Source organism: Salvelinus sp. IW2-2015, linkage group LG22, assembly GCF_002910315.2.
Source record: "Salvelinus sp. IW2-2015 linkage group LG22, ASM291031v2, whole genome shotgun sequence".
Taxonomy (NCBI): Eukaryota; Metazoa; Chordata; class Actinopteri; order Salmoniformes; family Salmonidae; genus Salvelinus; species Salvelinus sp. IW2-2015.
Window position 1 is genome coordinate 23,633,743 of NC_036862.1, and position 15,802 is coordinate 23,649,544.

The 15,802-nt window shown below is 44.2% G+C and overlaps 1 protein-coding gene across 2 annotated transcripts in view; it reads left to right on the forward strand.

Moving 5' to 3' along the window:
- LOC111949468 (transcription elongation factor SPT6) overlaps positions 1 to 15,802 on the forward strand; it is a 48,897-nt gene that overhangs the window by 7,712 nt on the left and 25,383 nt on the right. For both annotated transcript variants that reach the window (XM_023966679.2, XM_023966680.3), the window contains exons 16-22: positions 5,410 to 5,564; positions 8,036 to 8,231; positions 8,537 to 8,679; positions 9,915 to 10,032; positions 10,323 to 10,399; positions 10,583 to 10,718; positions 11,548 to 11,685. In XM_023966679.2, the coding sequence (XP_023822447.1) occupies positions 5,410 to 5,564; positions 8,036 to 8,231; positions 8,537 to 8,679; positions 9,915 to 10,032; positions 10,323 to 10,399; positions 10,583 to 10,718; positions 11,548 to 11,685 (963 nt within the window). The remainder of the gene's footprint in view (positions 1 to 5,409; positions 5,565 to 8,035; positions 8,232 to 8,536; positions 8,680 to 9,914; positions 10,033 to 10,322; positions 10,400 to 10,582; positions 10,719 to 11,547; positions 11,686 to 15,802) is intronic.

Genomic DNA, 15,802 nt, shown 5'->3' on the forward strand with positions numbered 1-15,802 from the left:
AAATGTCCTTGTTTTTGAAAGAAAAGCACATTTTTTGTCCATTAAAATAACATCAAATTGATCAGAAATACAGTGTAGACAATGTTAATGTTGTAAATGACTATTGTAGCTGGAAACGGCAGATTTTTTTTGGAATATCTACATAGGCGTACATAGGCCCATTATCAGCAACCATCACTCCTGTGTTCCAATGGCACGTTGTGTTAGCTAATCCAAGTTTATCATTTTAAAAGGCTAATTGATCATTAGAAAACCCCTTTGCAATTATGTTAGCACAGCTGAAAACTAATGTTCTGATTAAAGAAGCAATAAAACTGGCCTTCTTTAGACTAGTTGAGTATCTGGAGCATCAGTGGGTTTGATTACAGGCTCAAATGGCTAGAAACAAAGAACTTTCTTCTGAAACTCATCAGTCTATTCTTGTTCTGAGAAATGAAGGCTATTCCATGCGAGAAATTGCCAAGAAACTGAAGCTCTCGGACAACTGTGTACTACTCCCTTCACAGAACAGCGCAAACTGGCTCTAACCAGAATAGAAAGGAGTGTGAGGCCCCGGAGCACAACTGAGCAAGAGGACAAGTACATTAGTACAAGTACATTACGCCCCCCCCGCCCTAGGGGCGCCGCCTGGTTGACCGGGGTGTCGGCGGTGGAAGTCTGCGATGAGGGCTGGATCCAGGATGTCTCTAGCGGGAACGCAGCACCTCTCCTCTGGGCCGTAACCCTCCTAGTCAACCAGGTACTGTAAACCCCTGCCCCGTGGTCGAACACCCAGGAGACGTCTCACCGCGTATGCCGGATGGCCATCAATGACACGGGGGGGGGGGGGGGGGGTCGGGGGTGCCTCGAGGGGGAACCCCGCCACCCCCCGCTGGGCCGTACCCCCCCGGGGCACCCAGGGCCTTAAACCCCCCCCCCCCGGGGCGACCCCCCGGGGGGCGCCCCCCCGGATACGCGGGAGGGCCAAAAATGGCGGGGGGGGGGGGGGGGTGGGCCTGGGGACAGGAGACAAAGAACTGTGAGACACGGGTTTAATTATAGACACATGGAACGTAGGGTAAATACGGAGGGTACAGTGTAACAAGAGATGGACAGCAGTGGAACTCAGGACTCTGTAGATGGGAAAAGGACCAATAAAACGGGGGGGACAGTTTGCGGGACGCTATCCGAAGGGGCAGGTCCCGTGTGGACAGCCATACCCTCTGCCCAATGCGGTACCTGGGGTTGGTCTTGAGAATTGCCGCCCTGGCTCTTCTCCAGGTACGTCGACAGGGGCAGACAAACATCTGGGACGAGGGTACGCTGTCTTCCTGCTCTTGTTCAGGGAAGAGTGGAGGCTGATACCCCATGGAGCACTCGAAAGGGGAGAGTCCCGTGGCAGAACTGGGAAGAGTGTTCCGGGCATACTCCACCCAGACCAGTTGACGGCTCCAGGTAATGGGGTTGGTTGAGACCAGGCACCTTAAGGTGGTCTCCAGGTCTTGGTTGACTCGCTCCGACTGACCATTAGTTTGGGCATGGAATCCGGATGTCAGGCTGGCCAACAACCCAATAAGGGTGCAGAATGCCTTCCAGAACTGAGACGAGAACCCCAATCAGAGACCATGTCTACCGGGAGTTCTTGGATCCTGAAGACATGCTGCACCATAAGCTGGGCCTTTTCCTTGGCAGAAGGTAGTTTGGGGAGAGGGATGAAATGGGCGGCCTTGGAGAACCAATTGACTACCGTCAGAATGACAGTGTTGCCATCAGACGGAGGGAGCCCAGTGACAGTCCAGAAATATATGAGACCAGGGACGATGAGGAACCGGTAGTGGCTGCAGGAGGCCAGAAGGAGCTTGCCGTGGAGTCTTGTTGTGAGCACACACACAGTGCATGCGGTGATGAAGGCAGAGACGTCAGGGGCCATTGTGGGCCACCAGAAACGTTGTTGAAGGAAGGCTAGTGTACAACGGGACCCTGGATGACAGGTCAGCCTGGAGGAATGAGCCCATTCCAGAACCCGGGACCGGACTGGATTAGGGACAAACAGCCGGTTAGCCGGGCGCCCTTCATGTCCAGGCTGGGAAGCATTGTGCCTCGTGGACCAGGTTATCAATACCCCAATCCACTGTGGCAGCAAGGCATGAGGTAGGGAGAATGGTTTCAGAGGTCGAGGGTGTGGCAGAGGAACTGTGTAGGCGGGAGAGGGCATCAGGCTTCACATTTTTAGACCCTGGGCGGTAGGAGATGGTGAAGTTAAATCTGGTGAACAGGAGGGCCCACCGGGCCTGCCTGGAGTTGAGGCACTTGGCTGTATGGAGATATTCCAGGTTTTTAATGGTCGTTCCAGACCAGGAATGGCTGTTCTGCTCCTTCCAGCCAGTGCCTCCACTCCTCCAACAACATCTTCTCCGCCAGGAGTTCTCGGTTGCCAACATCGTAGTTCCTTTCAGCAGGATTGAGACGATGGGACAGGAAGCCACAGGGATGAAGCTTCTGGTCCTGGGCAGATCGCTGGGACAGGATGGCCCCCACTCCAACATCAGAAGCATCCACTTCTACCACACATTGACACGAGGGGTCCTGATGGATGAGGATGGGTGCTGTTGTGAACCGATGCTTCAGGTCCACAAAGGCTTTGTCGACAGCTGGAGACCATTTGAACGGTACCTTGGGAGAGGTGAGTGCCGAGGGGGGTGCCGCCAGGTTGCTGTTGTCCTGAATGAAACGGCGGTTAGAAGTTTGCAAATCAAGAAACCGTTTCAACTGCACCATGGACATTGGTTGAGACCAATCCACCACTGCTTTCACCTTTCCAGGATCCATCTGAACATTGCCCTCAGCAATGACATATCCCAGAAAGGTGATAGTAGAGCGGTGGAACTCACACTTCTCGGCTTTCACGAACAGCTGGTTCTCCAAGAGGTGCTGAAGGACCTGTCTGACATGAAGAACATGTTCTTGTGCCGATCGGGAAAAAAACAGGATGTCGTCAAGGTACACAGAACACAAACCGGTTTAGCATGTCCCGAAGCACATCATTGACCAAAGCCTGGAAAACAGCGAGGGCGTTGGTGAGTCCAAATGGCATGACCTGGTACTCATAATGTCCACTGGCTGTGTTGAAGGCTGTCTTCCACTCATCCCCCTCGCGTTTCCGAACCAGGTGGTAGGCATTTCGAAGGTCCAACTTGGAAAATAAAGTGGCCCCCTGGAAAGGTTCAAACGCCGAGGAGAGGAAGGGGGTAACGATTCTTGACAGTAATGTCATTAAGTCCCCGGTAGTCAATGCACGGACGCAGGGTCTTGTCCTTCTCCACAAAGATAAACCCTGCGCCGGCAGGAGATGCAGACGGACAGACGGCTCCAGTGGCCAGAGACTCCTCTATGTACTCCTCCATAGCTTTGGTCTCTGGTCCAGACAGAATACAATCGACCCCGAGGTGGTGTAGTGCTTGGGAGAAGATCAATGGCACAATCATAAGGACGGTGCGGGGGAAGGGAAGTAGCACGTGCCTTACTGAATACTTCTAGGAGGTCATGGTATTCTGTGGGGATAGCAGAGACATCCACAATCTTGCTAACATCCTGAGGAAGGTGACTTGAGGAAGGTTGTGCTGCTTGAAGGCAGTGGGAATTGCTAAATGGGCTCCAACTCAGGATGGAGCTTGTGGTCCAGTCAATCACAGAATTGTGCTTTTGGAGCCAGGAAAATCCCAACACAACCGGAACATGGGGAGATGTCATGAGGAGGAACTGTATAGTCTCATTGTGGTCAATGATCACTCTGGTCTCCCCACAGCACAAGAGCAAAAAGGGGTGTGCAGGTGATGGGAATTAGGAAACTCCCAGTCTGACTCACCATGGTACTGGTACCCACTAAAGACAAGGGTTACCTAATAGGGCAGGTAGGTATAAAATGTCCTGCCCCTCCACAGTAAAGACAACAGTTACTGTTCATCCTCTGTGAGCGCTCCCAAACTGATAGCCTAGTTCTTCGCAACTGCATAGGCTCAGGAGTATCCAACTCACCCGTCATAGATTCACGCGAGAGCTCGGGTGGCTTCGACTCCTCTCGGAAGAGCTGCCTTCAGAAACTCCTGGATTCCATAGGAGGTGAACGCACCATATGCACGAGTGTGCCCGAGACCAGACCTCCTCTCACTCTTGCGTTCCCGCAATTTTAATGGTTAAAGTGATAAGGAAGTCAAGGTTCACCGGCAGTTCCCGAGCAGCTAGCTCATCCTTAATCTCCTCAGATAATCCGTGCAGAAAAGTATCGAAAAGAGACTCCGGAATTCAGGCACTCTCAGCGGCCAACGTGCGAAAGTCCACCGTGTAGTCTGCCACACTACGGGAGTTGACGTAAGTCAAGCAGTTTGCTGGCCACCTTTCTCCCGGATACCGGAGACTCAAAAACTTCTCACCTCTGCCATGAATTCCTCCAAATGACAGATTGTTGTTCCCAAACTGCCGTAGCCCAGGAGAGCGCCCTTGGAGAGCGCCCAGGACACAATAACGTGGACAGGTGAAACAGATCAGGGTGTGACATGCTGATAATGGGCCTCTGTATGCCTATGTGGATATTCCATTAAAAATCTGCCGTTTCCAGCTCCAATAGTAATTTACAACATGAACAATGTCTACACTGTATTTCTGATCAATTTTATGTTATTTTAATGGACAAAAAAATGTGCTTTTCTTTCAAAACAAGGTCATTTCGAAGTGACCCCAAACTTTTGAAAGGTAGTGTACATTCCAACAGGACAATGACCCCAAGCATACAGCCAAAGCAATGCTCGAATGGCTTCAGAACAAGAATGTGAAACCCAGCCAAAGCCCAGACTTGAATCACATTGAAAATCTGTGGAAAGAGTTGAAGACTGCTGTTCACTGCCATTCCCCATCTAACTTAACAGAGCTTGAGTAAATCTCCAAGGAAGAATGGGATAAAATCCCCAAATCCAGATGTGCAAAGCTGATACAGACATACCCAAGAAGGCTCAAATCTGTAATCACCGCCAAAGGTGCTTCTGCAAAGTATTGACTCAGGGGTGTGAATACTTAAGTGAATGAGATATTTCTGTATTTCATTTTTTATATATTTGCAAAAATAAAAAAACATGTTTTCACTTTGTCATTATGGGGTATTGTGTGTAGATGGGTGAGGGGAAAACAAAATAAATTTAATACATTTTGAATTCAGGCTGTAAGACAACAAAATGTGTAATAAGTCAAGGGGTATGAATACTTTCTGATGGCACAGTACATACTGTATAGAAAAAATACATCTAACATGTTCTTTTCATTGACTCATATTTTTACATTTAGTCATTTAGTGACTTATAGTTAGTGCATATATTAATATGTCGTGATCTAGTTTGAAGTACTCTACCAGACATGTATGTGGTCTAATCTTTCCTATAGGATGTGGATGAGGCCCATTATGGTTACTCCTTTAAGTATCTGAAAAACAAGCCTGTAAAGGAGCTGAATGGTGACCAGTTCCTCAAGATGTTCCAGGCAGAGGAAGAGGGCCTGCTCACCATAAACATCTGTATTGACCTAATTGGAGTGAAGGGGTGAGAGCTTTTTATTATAACGTTGTGTAATAACATATTAATAACATTATTGTCAGCATCCCAAATGGCACCATATTCACTAAATAGTGCACTACGCTCTGGGATACGCGCAATGCCGTCGGGGGTAAGCCAAATGAAAATGTGATTCACATTTTCAAACAGTCCATTTAGATTTTCCAACAGGGCTATACATTTGGGTGATGTTTTTTTCTCGCCTGAGTAGCCTCGTTTCACTGCCAAAAATAAAATTAAACCATCTAGTGTTTCTTCGAAATAACAACACAATGTCAAATACAGGTAGCCTAGTCAAATAATTAACATCCAGTCACATTAACCGTTACTCTGTCAAGGGAAACCTTTGCTCTTGCGCAGAAATTTAGAAACTAAACATGCCAATTTGAAAAATAAGCCACGGGAGTTTTTTGAGCGAGAATTAAAACAACTTTCGATTAGTAAGACATGTATAAAAGCAACAGATACCATTAATAAGAAGGGGCTAGAAGCGTCTTATATGGTGAGCTACCGAGACAAGCCCCATACTATTGTGGAGGACTTAATTCTTCCTGCTGCCGCGGATATGGCTGGGACAATGCTTGGGGAAAAGGCCAAAAAAACTATACAGACAATACAGACTATACATCAAACAACACTGTTTCACGACGCAGCAGTGACATGGCAGGAGATGTTTTGAAACAAGTACTGCTTCGCATACAAGCCAGTGAATTCTATGCATTACAGCTGGATGAGTCAACAGACGTGGCGGGCCTGGCACAGCTCCTGGTATATGTCTGTTACATTTATGGGGCGTCAATTAAGGAAGACATCCTCTTCTGCAAACCACTGGAAACCAGGACTACAGGAGAGGATATTTTAGAACTACTAGACAGCTTTGTGACATCAAATGGACTTTGGTATCTGTACTGATGGCGCAAAAGCCATGACAGGGAGACATAGTGGAGTGGTAACGCGTGTGCAAGCAGTTGCTCCTGACGCCACTTGGGTACACTGCAGCATCCACCGAGAAGCTCTTGCTGCCAAGGGAATGCCTGACATCTTGAAAGACGTTTTGGACACTACAGTGAAAATGGTTAACTTTGTTAAAGCAAGGCCCCTGAACGCTCGTCTATTTTCTGCATTATGCAATGAAAATGGCAGCAACCAAATAACGCTTTTACAACATACAGAAGTGCGCTGGTTATCAAGGGGCAAAATATTGACAAGAGACGAGCTTAAGGTTTTCTTTACTAATTTTCACTTGTCTGACCTCTAGCATGATGAGGAGTTTCTCACACGACTGGCCTATCTGGGTGATGTTTTTTCTCGCCTGAATGATCTGAATCTAGGATTACAGGGACTCTCCGCAACTATATTCAATGTGCGGGACAAAATTGAGGCTATGATTAAGAAGTTGGAGCTCTTCTCTGTCTGCATTAACAAGGACAACACACAGGTCTTTCCATCATTGTATGATTTTTTTGTGTGCAAATGAACTCAAGCTTACGTACAATGTCAATGTGATATAGCGAAGCACATGAGTGAGTTGGGTGCGCAATTACAAAGGTACTTTCCCGAAATGGACCACACAACTGGATTCATTATCCCTTTCATTCCCTGCCTCCAGTCCACTTACCGATATCTGAACAAGAGAGCCTCATCGAAATTGCAACAAGCGGTTCTGTGGAAATTTAATTTAATTTGAAGCCACTGCCAGATTTATGGATAGGGCTGCGTTCAGAGTATCCTGCCTTGGCAAATAGCGCTGTTAAGACACTGATGCCCTTTGCAACCACATACCTATGTGAGAGTGGATTCCCGGCCCTCACTAGCATGAAAACTAAATACAGGCACAGACCGTGTGTGGAAAATGCTTTAAGACTGAGACTCTCTTCAATACAACCCAACATTGCAGAGTTATGTGCATCCTTTCAATCACACCCTTCTCATTAACCTGTGGTGAGTTATTCACCATATTTGATGAACAAATAAGGTTTTATATGTAAGATGGCTAAATAAAGAGCAAAATTATTGATTATTTTTATTTGTGCCCTGATCCTATAAGAGCTCTTTGTCACTTCCCACGAACCGGATTGTGACAAAAACTCACACTCATTCTTATGTTTAATAAATGTATCGTATAGTGTGTGTGTGGCAGGCTTACAATGATGGCTAAAAACAAAATTTGAGAGTGTGCTGACCCTGGTGCTAGAGGGGGTACGCAGCTGGAGGTTGAATGTTTGAAGGGGTACGGGACTATAAAAAGTTTGGGAACCACTGATGTAGGGAATAGGGTGCCATTTGCAACGCAGGTTCTGAGCTTGTGTAATAATATATTAATATCATGAAATAACCATTAATAACATGTAATAACATATTAATACCATGTAATAACATATTCCAAAATGTGTTCTGTTTACATGTATACTGTCCTGAATCAGTCAAGTATCCATGATATCACTATGTTTGTTGAGCAGGTACGGAGGTGACCAGGCATACTATGAAGAGATAAAGCAGTTTTACTACAGAGATGAGTTCAGCCACCAGGTTCAGGAGTGGAACAGACAGCGCACTCTGGCCATTGAACGATCCCTCAAACAGTTCCTTTACCCGCAGATGGCGAAAGAGCTGAAGAACAAACTTATTGCAGAAGCAAAGGAGAACATCATCAAGGTACTCCTCCCCCCCGCTCCCCCCCTCACACACACACACACACACACACACACACACACACACACACACACCCAAGGATAAATCTTCTGCAGCAACATCTATTGAGATATATTGTGAAGACATTACCTCAACATTTAATTTGATTTTTCTTCTTCTTTTATTTACTTTGATGTGACGTCATTGCTACTGTGGTATTGATGACTTATTTTCTTATTCTGGTATTGACTTTCCAAAGCAGGCGGCTCAGAGCATTGATGTATGTTGAGCCTGCTACAGTGTTGTGATAGTGGTTGCCCGCCCCTCAGGCCTGCAGCAGGAAGCTGTATAACTGGCTGAAGGTGGCGCCCTATCGGCCCGACCAACAAGTGGAGGAGGAAGATGAGGAGCTCATATCTGAGGCCCACGGCAAAGGGATCCGCGTGCTGGGAGTGGCCTTCTCATCCAGCAGGTAGAGTACTGCACACTGTCTCTGACTTCACTTTGTATGTGTCCCAAATTTCACCCTAGTGCACGATGTAGTGCACTACTTTTGACTAGACCCTATGTGCCTCTGGGCAGAAGTAGTGCACCATATAGGGAATCGGGTCTCTCTGTCTCAAATGAACTGCCAATATGCCAACATTCCATTCAATCAATATGGAACGCAGACCATGGGGGATAGAAGGACACCGGATTAGCGCACATTCCACAAATCTGATCAATCAAAATGAATATTTGTCAAGTCTGGCCCACAATGTGGTTACTAAAGTCCGATTTGGATATATTTGGCTGTTTTCACTGCATAACATTTAGATGTAGTTCCTTCTCAGGTTTAGAAGTATTGAGTGACTGCTATGCTAACTCCCTTTTGTATAAGCTGGTAGCTTTTTTAAATTCTTTATTTAACTAGGCAAGTCAGTTAAGAACAAATTCTTATTTTCAATGACGGCCTAGGAACAGTGGGTTAACTGCCTTGTTCAGGGGCCGAACGACAGATTTTTACCTTGTCAGCTCAGGGATTCGATCTTGCAACCTTTCGGTTACTAGTCCAGCGCTCTAACCACTAGGCTACTTGCCGCACAGCTTGCACAGAGAAGTGGTGTTAGTAATGAGGAGATTCGGGATTTTTCCCCCATGGTATCTTTCACCCCACGCATTTCCATGGTATTTCCATTATTTTGGTTGAGTTTCATTGACCTCTCTACTGCATCTATGCAGTCAATCCACAGCCATACACTGGCTAAAAATCAGTTGATGATAGAACTTAGTCAAGTTGTAAATGCAACAAGTACTGATATTGTATCATACAGTATAATAGCACTCAAAGCTTTCCAAGAAAACAAAATGTTTGACATTTACGGTCTGTTTACATATATTTTAGAGGCAATTTATACAGAAAATGTGTATAAAACTGTATTTATAATTTTATGAAAATATTTTAGGTTGACAATAACTCTTTTACACAATTTTTTAAATATCACATGCCTTACTTTTGTTTTCCTGCATAAGTATAATCAGTATTATGCCTCTACTGCCATTCATTCAAATTAGACTGGTTTGGATTTCTCCCTGGCCAATATGGCTACCATTTTCATCCCATTCTGGAACGTTGAGGGTTTATGACATAGCCCCTCGAGAAATTTAATTGGAACTCTATGTTTATGACTTTGTTATTATTCACTGCAAACCTCTGTCTGTCTACAGAGACACCCCAGTGTTCTGTGCCCTGGTGAACGGTGACGGAGAGGTGGGGGATTTCCTCAGGCTTCCTTACTTCCTGAAGAGGAGGAACGCATGGAGGGAGGATGAAAGGGAGAAAAAGGTATATATAAAACCAAACCAAGTGTGAGTCCTAAATGGCACCCATTTACATGTTAGTCATTTAGCAGACGCTCTTATCCAGAGCGACTTACAATTAGTGTAGTGAGTGCATACATTTTCATACCTTTTTTTCGTACCATAGGGCTCTGGAAAGAAGTAGTGCACTATGTAGGGAATAGGGTCCATTTGGGACACAAAGCAAGAGTTTTGAAGAAGCTCAGATAACCATACCATCCATTGTTGACCATATTTGTTGTAAATATTGTAATATTTGTCCTACCATACCTTTAGATCCACGATATTGAAACCCTGAAGAAGTTTCTGAACAGCAAGAAGCCTCACATCATCGCTATAGCTGGGGAGAACAGGTTTGCAACCCTCTCCTGGTTTCTTTCACCTGTGGCCTTCTTAGACTGCTGTTTGAAGAAGCTTACTAACATGACTGAGGTTGCATCCCAAACAGCACCCTATTCCCTATATAGTGCACTACTTGGGTGCCATTTGGGACGCATCCTGAATGTCTGTAATGTTCCCCTCCACTCCCTGTGCAGGGACGCCCAGATGGTGATTGAGGACATTAAACGCACTGCCAGTGAGCTGGAGCAGGAGTCCTCCTTCCCCACCATCGGGGTGGAGCTGGTTGACAATGAACTGGCCATGCTCTACATGAACAGCAAGAAGTCAGAGGTCAAGTCCTGCCCTCATTTCCCTAAACATGTTTTCTTTATTCTCACAAGACATTTCCTCATCTCAATTTTGTCTACATTGGAGGTTTTCTACATACTGTACCTCCAGAAARGCTCTCTGAGTGGTCCACAATGTGGTTTTTAAATATGTATTATGTATTGCCAATGACTGTAATATTGTGGAGTGAGTGACACTTAAATAGATTTTTCTCTTAACTCTACATATAGTACCAGTCAAAAGTTTGGACACACCTTTGCTCATTCAAGGGTTCTTCTTTATTTTGACTATTTTCTATATTCTAGAATAATAGTGAAGACATCATAACTATGAAATAACACATATGGAATCATGTAGTAACCAAAAAAGATGATTCAAAGATGATTCACCTCCAGGCTGTGTAAGGGCTATTTGACCAAGAAGGAGAGTGATGGAGTGCTGCATCAGATGACCTGGCCTCCACAATCACCCGACCTCAACCCAATTGAGATGGTTTTGGATGAGTTGGACCGCAGAGTGAAGGAAAAGCAGCCAACAAGTGCTCAGCATATGTGGGAACGTCTTCAAGACTGTTGGAAAGCATTCCAGGTGAAGCTGATTGAAAGAATCCCAAGAGTGTGCGAAGCTGTCATCAAGGCAAAGGGTGGCTACTTTGAAGAATCTAAAATATAACATATATTTTGATTTGTTTAGTTACTACATGATTCCGTATGTGTTATTTCATAGTTTTGATGTCTTCACTAAAATAGTAAAATAAAGAAAAACACTTGAATGAGTAGATGTGTCCTAACTTTTGACTGCCACTTTATTTTTCTATTTCTCCAATCCACAGGCAGATTTCCGGGACTACCCCCCTCTCCTGAGACAGGCTGTGTCTGTGGCCAGGAAGATCCAGGACCCCCTGGTGGAGTATGCTCAGGTGTGCAGCAGTGACGAAGACATCCTCTGCCTCAAGTTACACCCTTTGCAGGTACAGACTGAGTTCCAAATAGGGCTTTGATTAAAAGTAGTGCACAAGGGGGGACAAAATGGCGCCGTAGAGAGAACACTGTGTTTCAGCGAGCTCCCGTGGCATTCGTAAATTTATATTTTTTAATTAATCTCCTAGCTTGAAAAAGTGGTATAATTGGCTAAATAAGTTATTCTACAATGAGTATTGACGGCTATTTCTCAAAAATCTCTGACAACATGCCCAACAGAACTACTAAGAACTCGACCAAAACCACCATCCCTGTAGATGTGCAGGAGGAGCTAGCTAACGTTAGCGAAGCTAACACCATTGCGGATCCAGGCACAATGGACCTGGTGATTCAAAAGATGACATTAGTAAAGTGATTGATGTTAAGATAAGAACGGTCTTGGAAGCAATAGCAGGCCATTCAGCTGAACTACAGAGGGTTGTCAAACGTGTTGATGAGGCGGAAGGAAGAATTGCTACAGTGGAAACTTCAACTACATCTATGGACACTAAGATAAAAGCACTTGAGAAACAGGTGCGCGAAATGGCGGAGCACATCGACGACTTGGATAATCGAGGACGCAGATGCAATATTCGTGTTGTGGGACTCCCGGAAAATTCTGAAGGGACACTAAGAGGCGGAAAAAGCGTGAAAAGCAAAAAACGTTAGAGAGTGAATTAGGAACTCAAGAGAAGGACTATATTAAAACTCCCACTCCTGCCCTATTAAAGGAAATATCAGTTCTTAGATCAACGTTGGACTCTCTCCTAACACAGGACGCTGAAAAGAAAATGAGATTTGTCAGGCAAAAGCTATATGAAAATGGCAATAAGCCAGGAAAGTACTTGGCGTACCTAGCTAAAAAGAGAGCTGACTCACAGTCAATTGCTACTATTACTGATTCTGATGGCAATCATTTATATGAAAATAAATTGATAAATTACTCATTTAAGACGTTTTATGCAAATCTTTATGCCTCAGAACTGCCAAATGATGCACCCAAATTAATGGAGAACTTATTTTCTAAGATTGAGCTCCCTACTATCTCCGAAGAACAGAGGTCTCTCCTTAATGCCCCTATTACCGAGGAAGAGATAATGTTCGCAATTAAGAATCTGCAAAATGGTAAGGCCCCAGGACCAGACGGGTTTTGTAGTGAGTTCTAGAAAGAGTTCCATGGCCTGATCCTTGAGCCATTGCGTGATATGTTTAACCACTCATTTTCAAATGACCAGCTCCCTCAAACGCTGAGAGAAGCCAACATATCACTTATTCTCAAAAAGGGAAAATGTCCAGAGTCTTGTTCCTCGTACAGACCAATTTCCCATCTGAATGTGGATAGAAAATTGCTTTCTAAAATTCTAGACACAAGATTAGAGGACTCACTACCACTAATTGTGAAAGGAGACCAACCTGGCTTCATTAAGGGCCGTAAGTCATGCAACAATGTCAGGCGGCTTCTTAATGTAATTCAAGCCTACCAACAAAGTGCTATGGATGGTCTTGTGCTCTCCCTAGATGCTGAGAAGGCATTTAATCGTGTGGAGTGGTCTTACCTATTCTTTGCTCTAAATACATTTGGTCTCGGGGACAACTTTATAAAATGGGTGAAAGTGTTATATGATGATCCTCAGGCTGCTGTCCTTACTAATGGGCTACGGTCAAATAGCTTCTCTATATACAGAGGTACCAGACAGGGCTGTCCTTTGTCCCCRCTCCTATTTGCACTCYTTATGGWACCACTGGCCGAGGCCATCAGGGTAACGCCTGCTATACAGGGGCTGCTCATTGGTGATGTTCACCATAAAATAAGCTTGTATGCTGATGATGTCCTGATATTCATCTCTAATCCCGAGACCTCAACTACATCTCTTATTAATATTATTGAATTATTCAGCGAATGCTCAGGCTACAAGATTAACTTAACTAAATCAGAGGCTATGCCACTTGGTAACCTTCACTCTGTACCTAATACTTCTCCCCCCTTCCCTTCTAAATGGTCTCCCTCAGGTTTTACGTATCTGGGTATATTTGTAACTCCTAAATTGCAGAAAATGTACAAAGCCAATTTTGTTCCCTTGTTTGATACAATAAGACAGTATCTGGAGCGCTGGAACTCTCTCCCGATTTCTGGGTTGGGTAGAATATCCCTCTTGAAAATGAACGTTTTACCTAGACTACTTTACCCAATCCAAATGATCCCAGTATTACTCGCCAATAAGGTAATAAAGGATGTAAATGGATGGCTAAGTTCCTTTATATGGAGTAAACGCAAGCCAAGACTTAAGATGGCAATATTGCAGCTGCCAAGTTCTATGGGTGGCTTGGATCTGTCCAATATCAGGTTCTATCAGTGGTGTGCCCACCTATGTTATATTTCTGATTGGATCACAAACGATGACTCCTCTATTTGGTTAGACATTGAGACTTCTCTTTCAAAATACCCCTTACAGGATCTTTTATTTTTCAGAAGTTTCAAGTCTGTAGAAGATCACTGCAATAATCCTATTACACTTAACACACTCAAAGTATGGAGGTCAGTTCAACGCTTCCTGGGAAGGTCCAAACTAACCTCTGCTCTTACCCCAATTCTTAACAACCCAGATTTTGGTCCAGGATTGCTGGATGCTGGCTTTAACTTTTGGCTTAATAAGGGCATACGCAGACTAAATGACTTATTTGCTGATAAGATTTTATTGTCATTTGAGCAGATGGTCGAGAAATATCGACTCCCAAAGCACGACTTTTTCCGCTTCCTACAAGTAAGACATTATATTGTGAAGAGCACCACCTTAATTGGTAACCTTGATATGTCTGTCATTGAAAGAATGCTTTTTTTCCCACAAAGGAAAATGTCTGTAAGTCTGTTTTATGATGCTTTAAGGTCCTTTTCTGCTGTCGACACACAGAGGGTGAAACAAGTGTGGGAGAAAGAATTGTCTGTTACTATTGACAAAGAGATGTGGGAGGACATTTGGAGATATGCAAAAACAATATATATATGTAATCGTACTAGAGCAATCAAATTAAGAATAATACACAGATTGCATATATCCCCAAATCGCAGACATCCTTTTAGCCCCTCTTCCTCTTCTCCTCAGTGTCTTAAATGCAAAACTGATACACGCACCCTAACACATTGTTTATGGTCATGTACCAAAATACAAAGATACTGGTCTGGTGTTCTGCAAGAAATTGAAAAGATACTAGGGGTTGATCTAGATTTGGACCCAGTTTCTTTACTGTTGGGTCTCCCTAGTAGGCATGTTACTTCTGTGGGTAAGAGGAGGCTTTACAACATCCTTACCTTTGCAGCGAGGAAAAACATKCTTTTACAGTGGATTAGTGATAAGGTTCCTTCTATTAAAGATTGGCATAAGATACTATTTGAATGGGTGCCTCTGGAATATCTGACATGTACATTGCATTCTAAAACAGATCAGTTCTACAAAGTATGGGAACCCTATCTAAATTACCTAGAACCTGAGGTATCAGCTATTATGCTGCAAGGATTCTCTTAGAATGGTGGTGATCTATGTATTTCAGAATTACACTGTATGTTCCATGTGTGGAACCTAACTTCTTAGTTTAAATTGAGCTTTTTTGTTTAATTTATGTTTGTTTAAAATGTATGTATTGGGAGACGCAATGATGGGGATGGGGTGAGAGAAGCGGAGAGAGGAAAATGGTGTACGTATGTATGGGTGTGTATGTGTGTGTATGTATGTATATGTATGTGTATATATAGTCGGGCAAAAAAAGTATTTAGTCAGCCACCTATTGTGCAAGTTCTCCCACTTAAAAAGATGAGAGAGGCCTGTAATTTTCATCATAGGTACACTTCAACTATGACAGACAAAATGAGAAAAAAAATCCAGAAAATCACATTGTAGGATTTTTTATGAATTTATTTGCAAATTATGCTGGAAAATAAGTATTTGGTCACCTACAAACAAGCAAGATTTCTGGCTCTCACAGACCTGTAACTTCTTCTTTAAGAGGCTCCTCTGTCCTCCACTCGTTACTGTATTAATGGCACCTGTTTGAACTTGTTATCAGTATAAAAGACACCTGTCCACAACCTCAAACAGTCACACTCCAAACTCCACTATGGCCAGACCAAAGAGC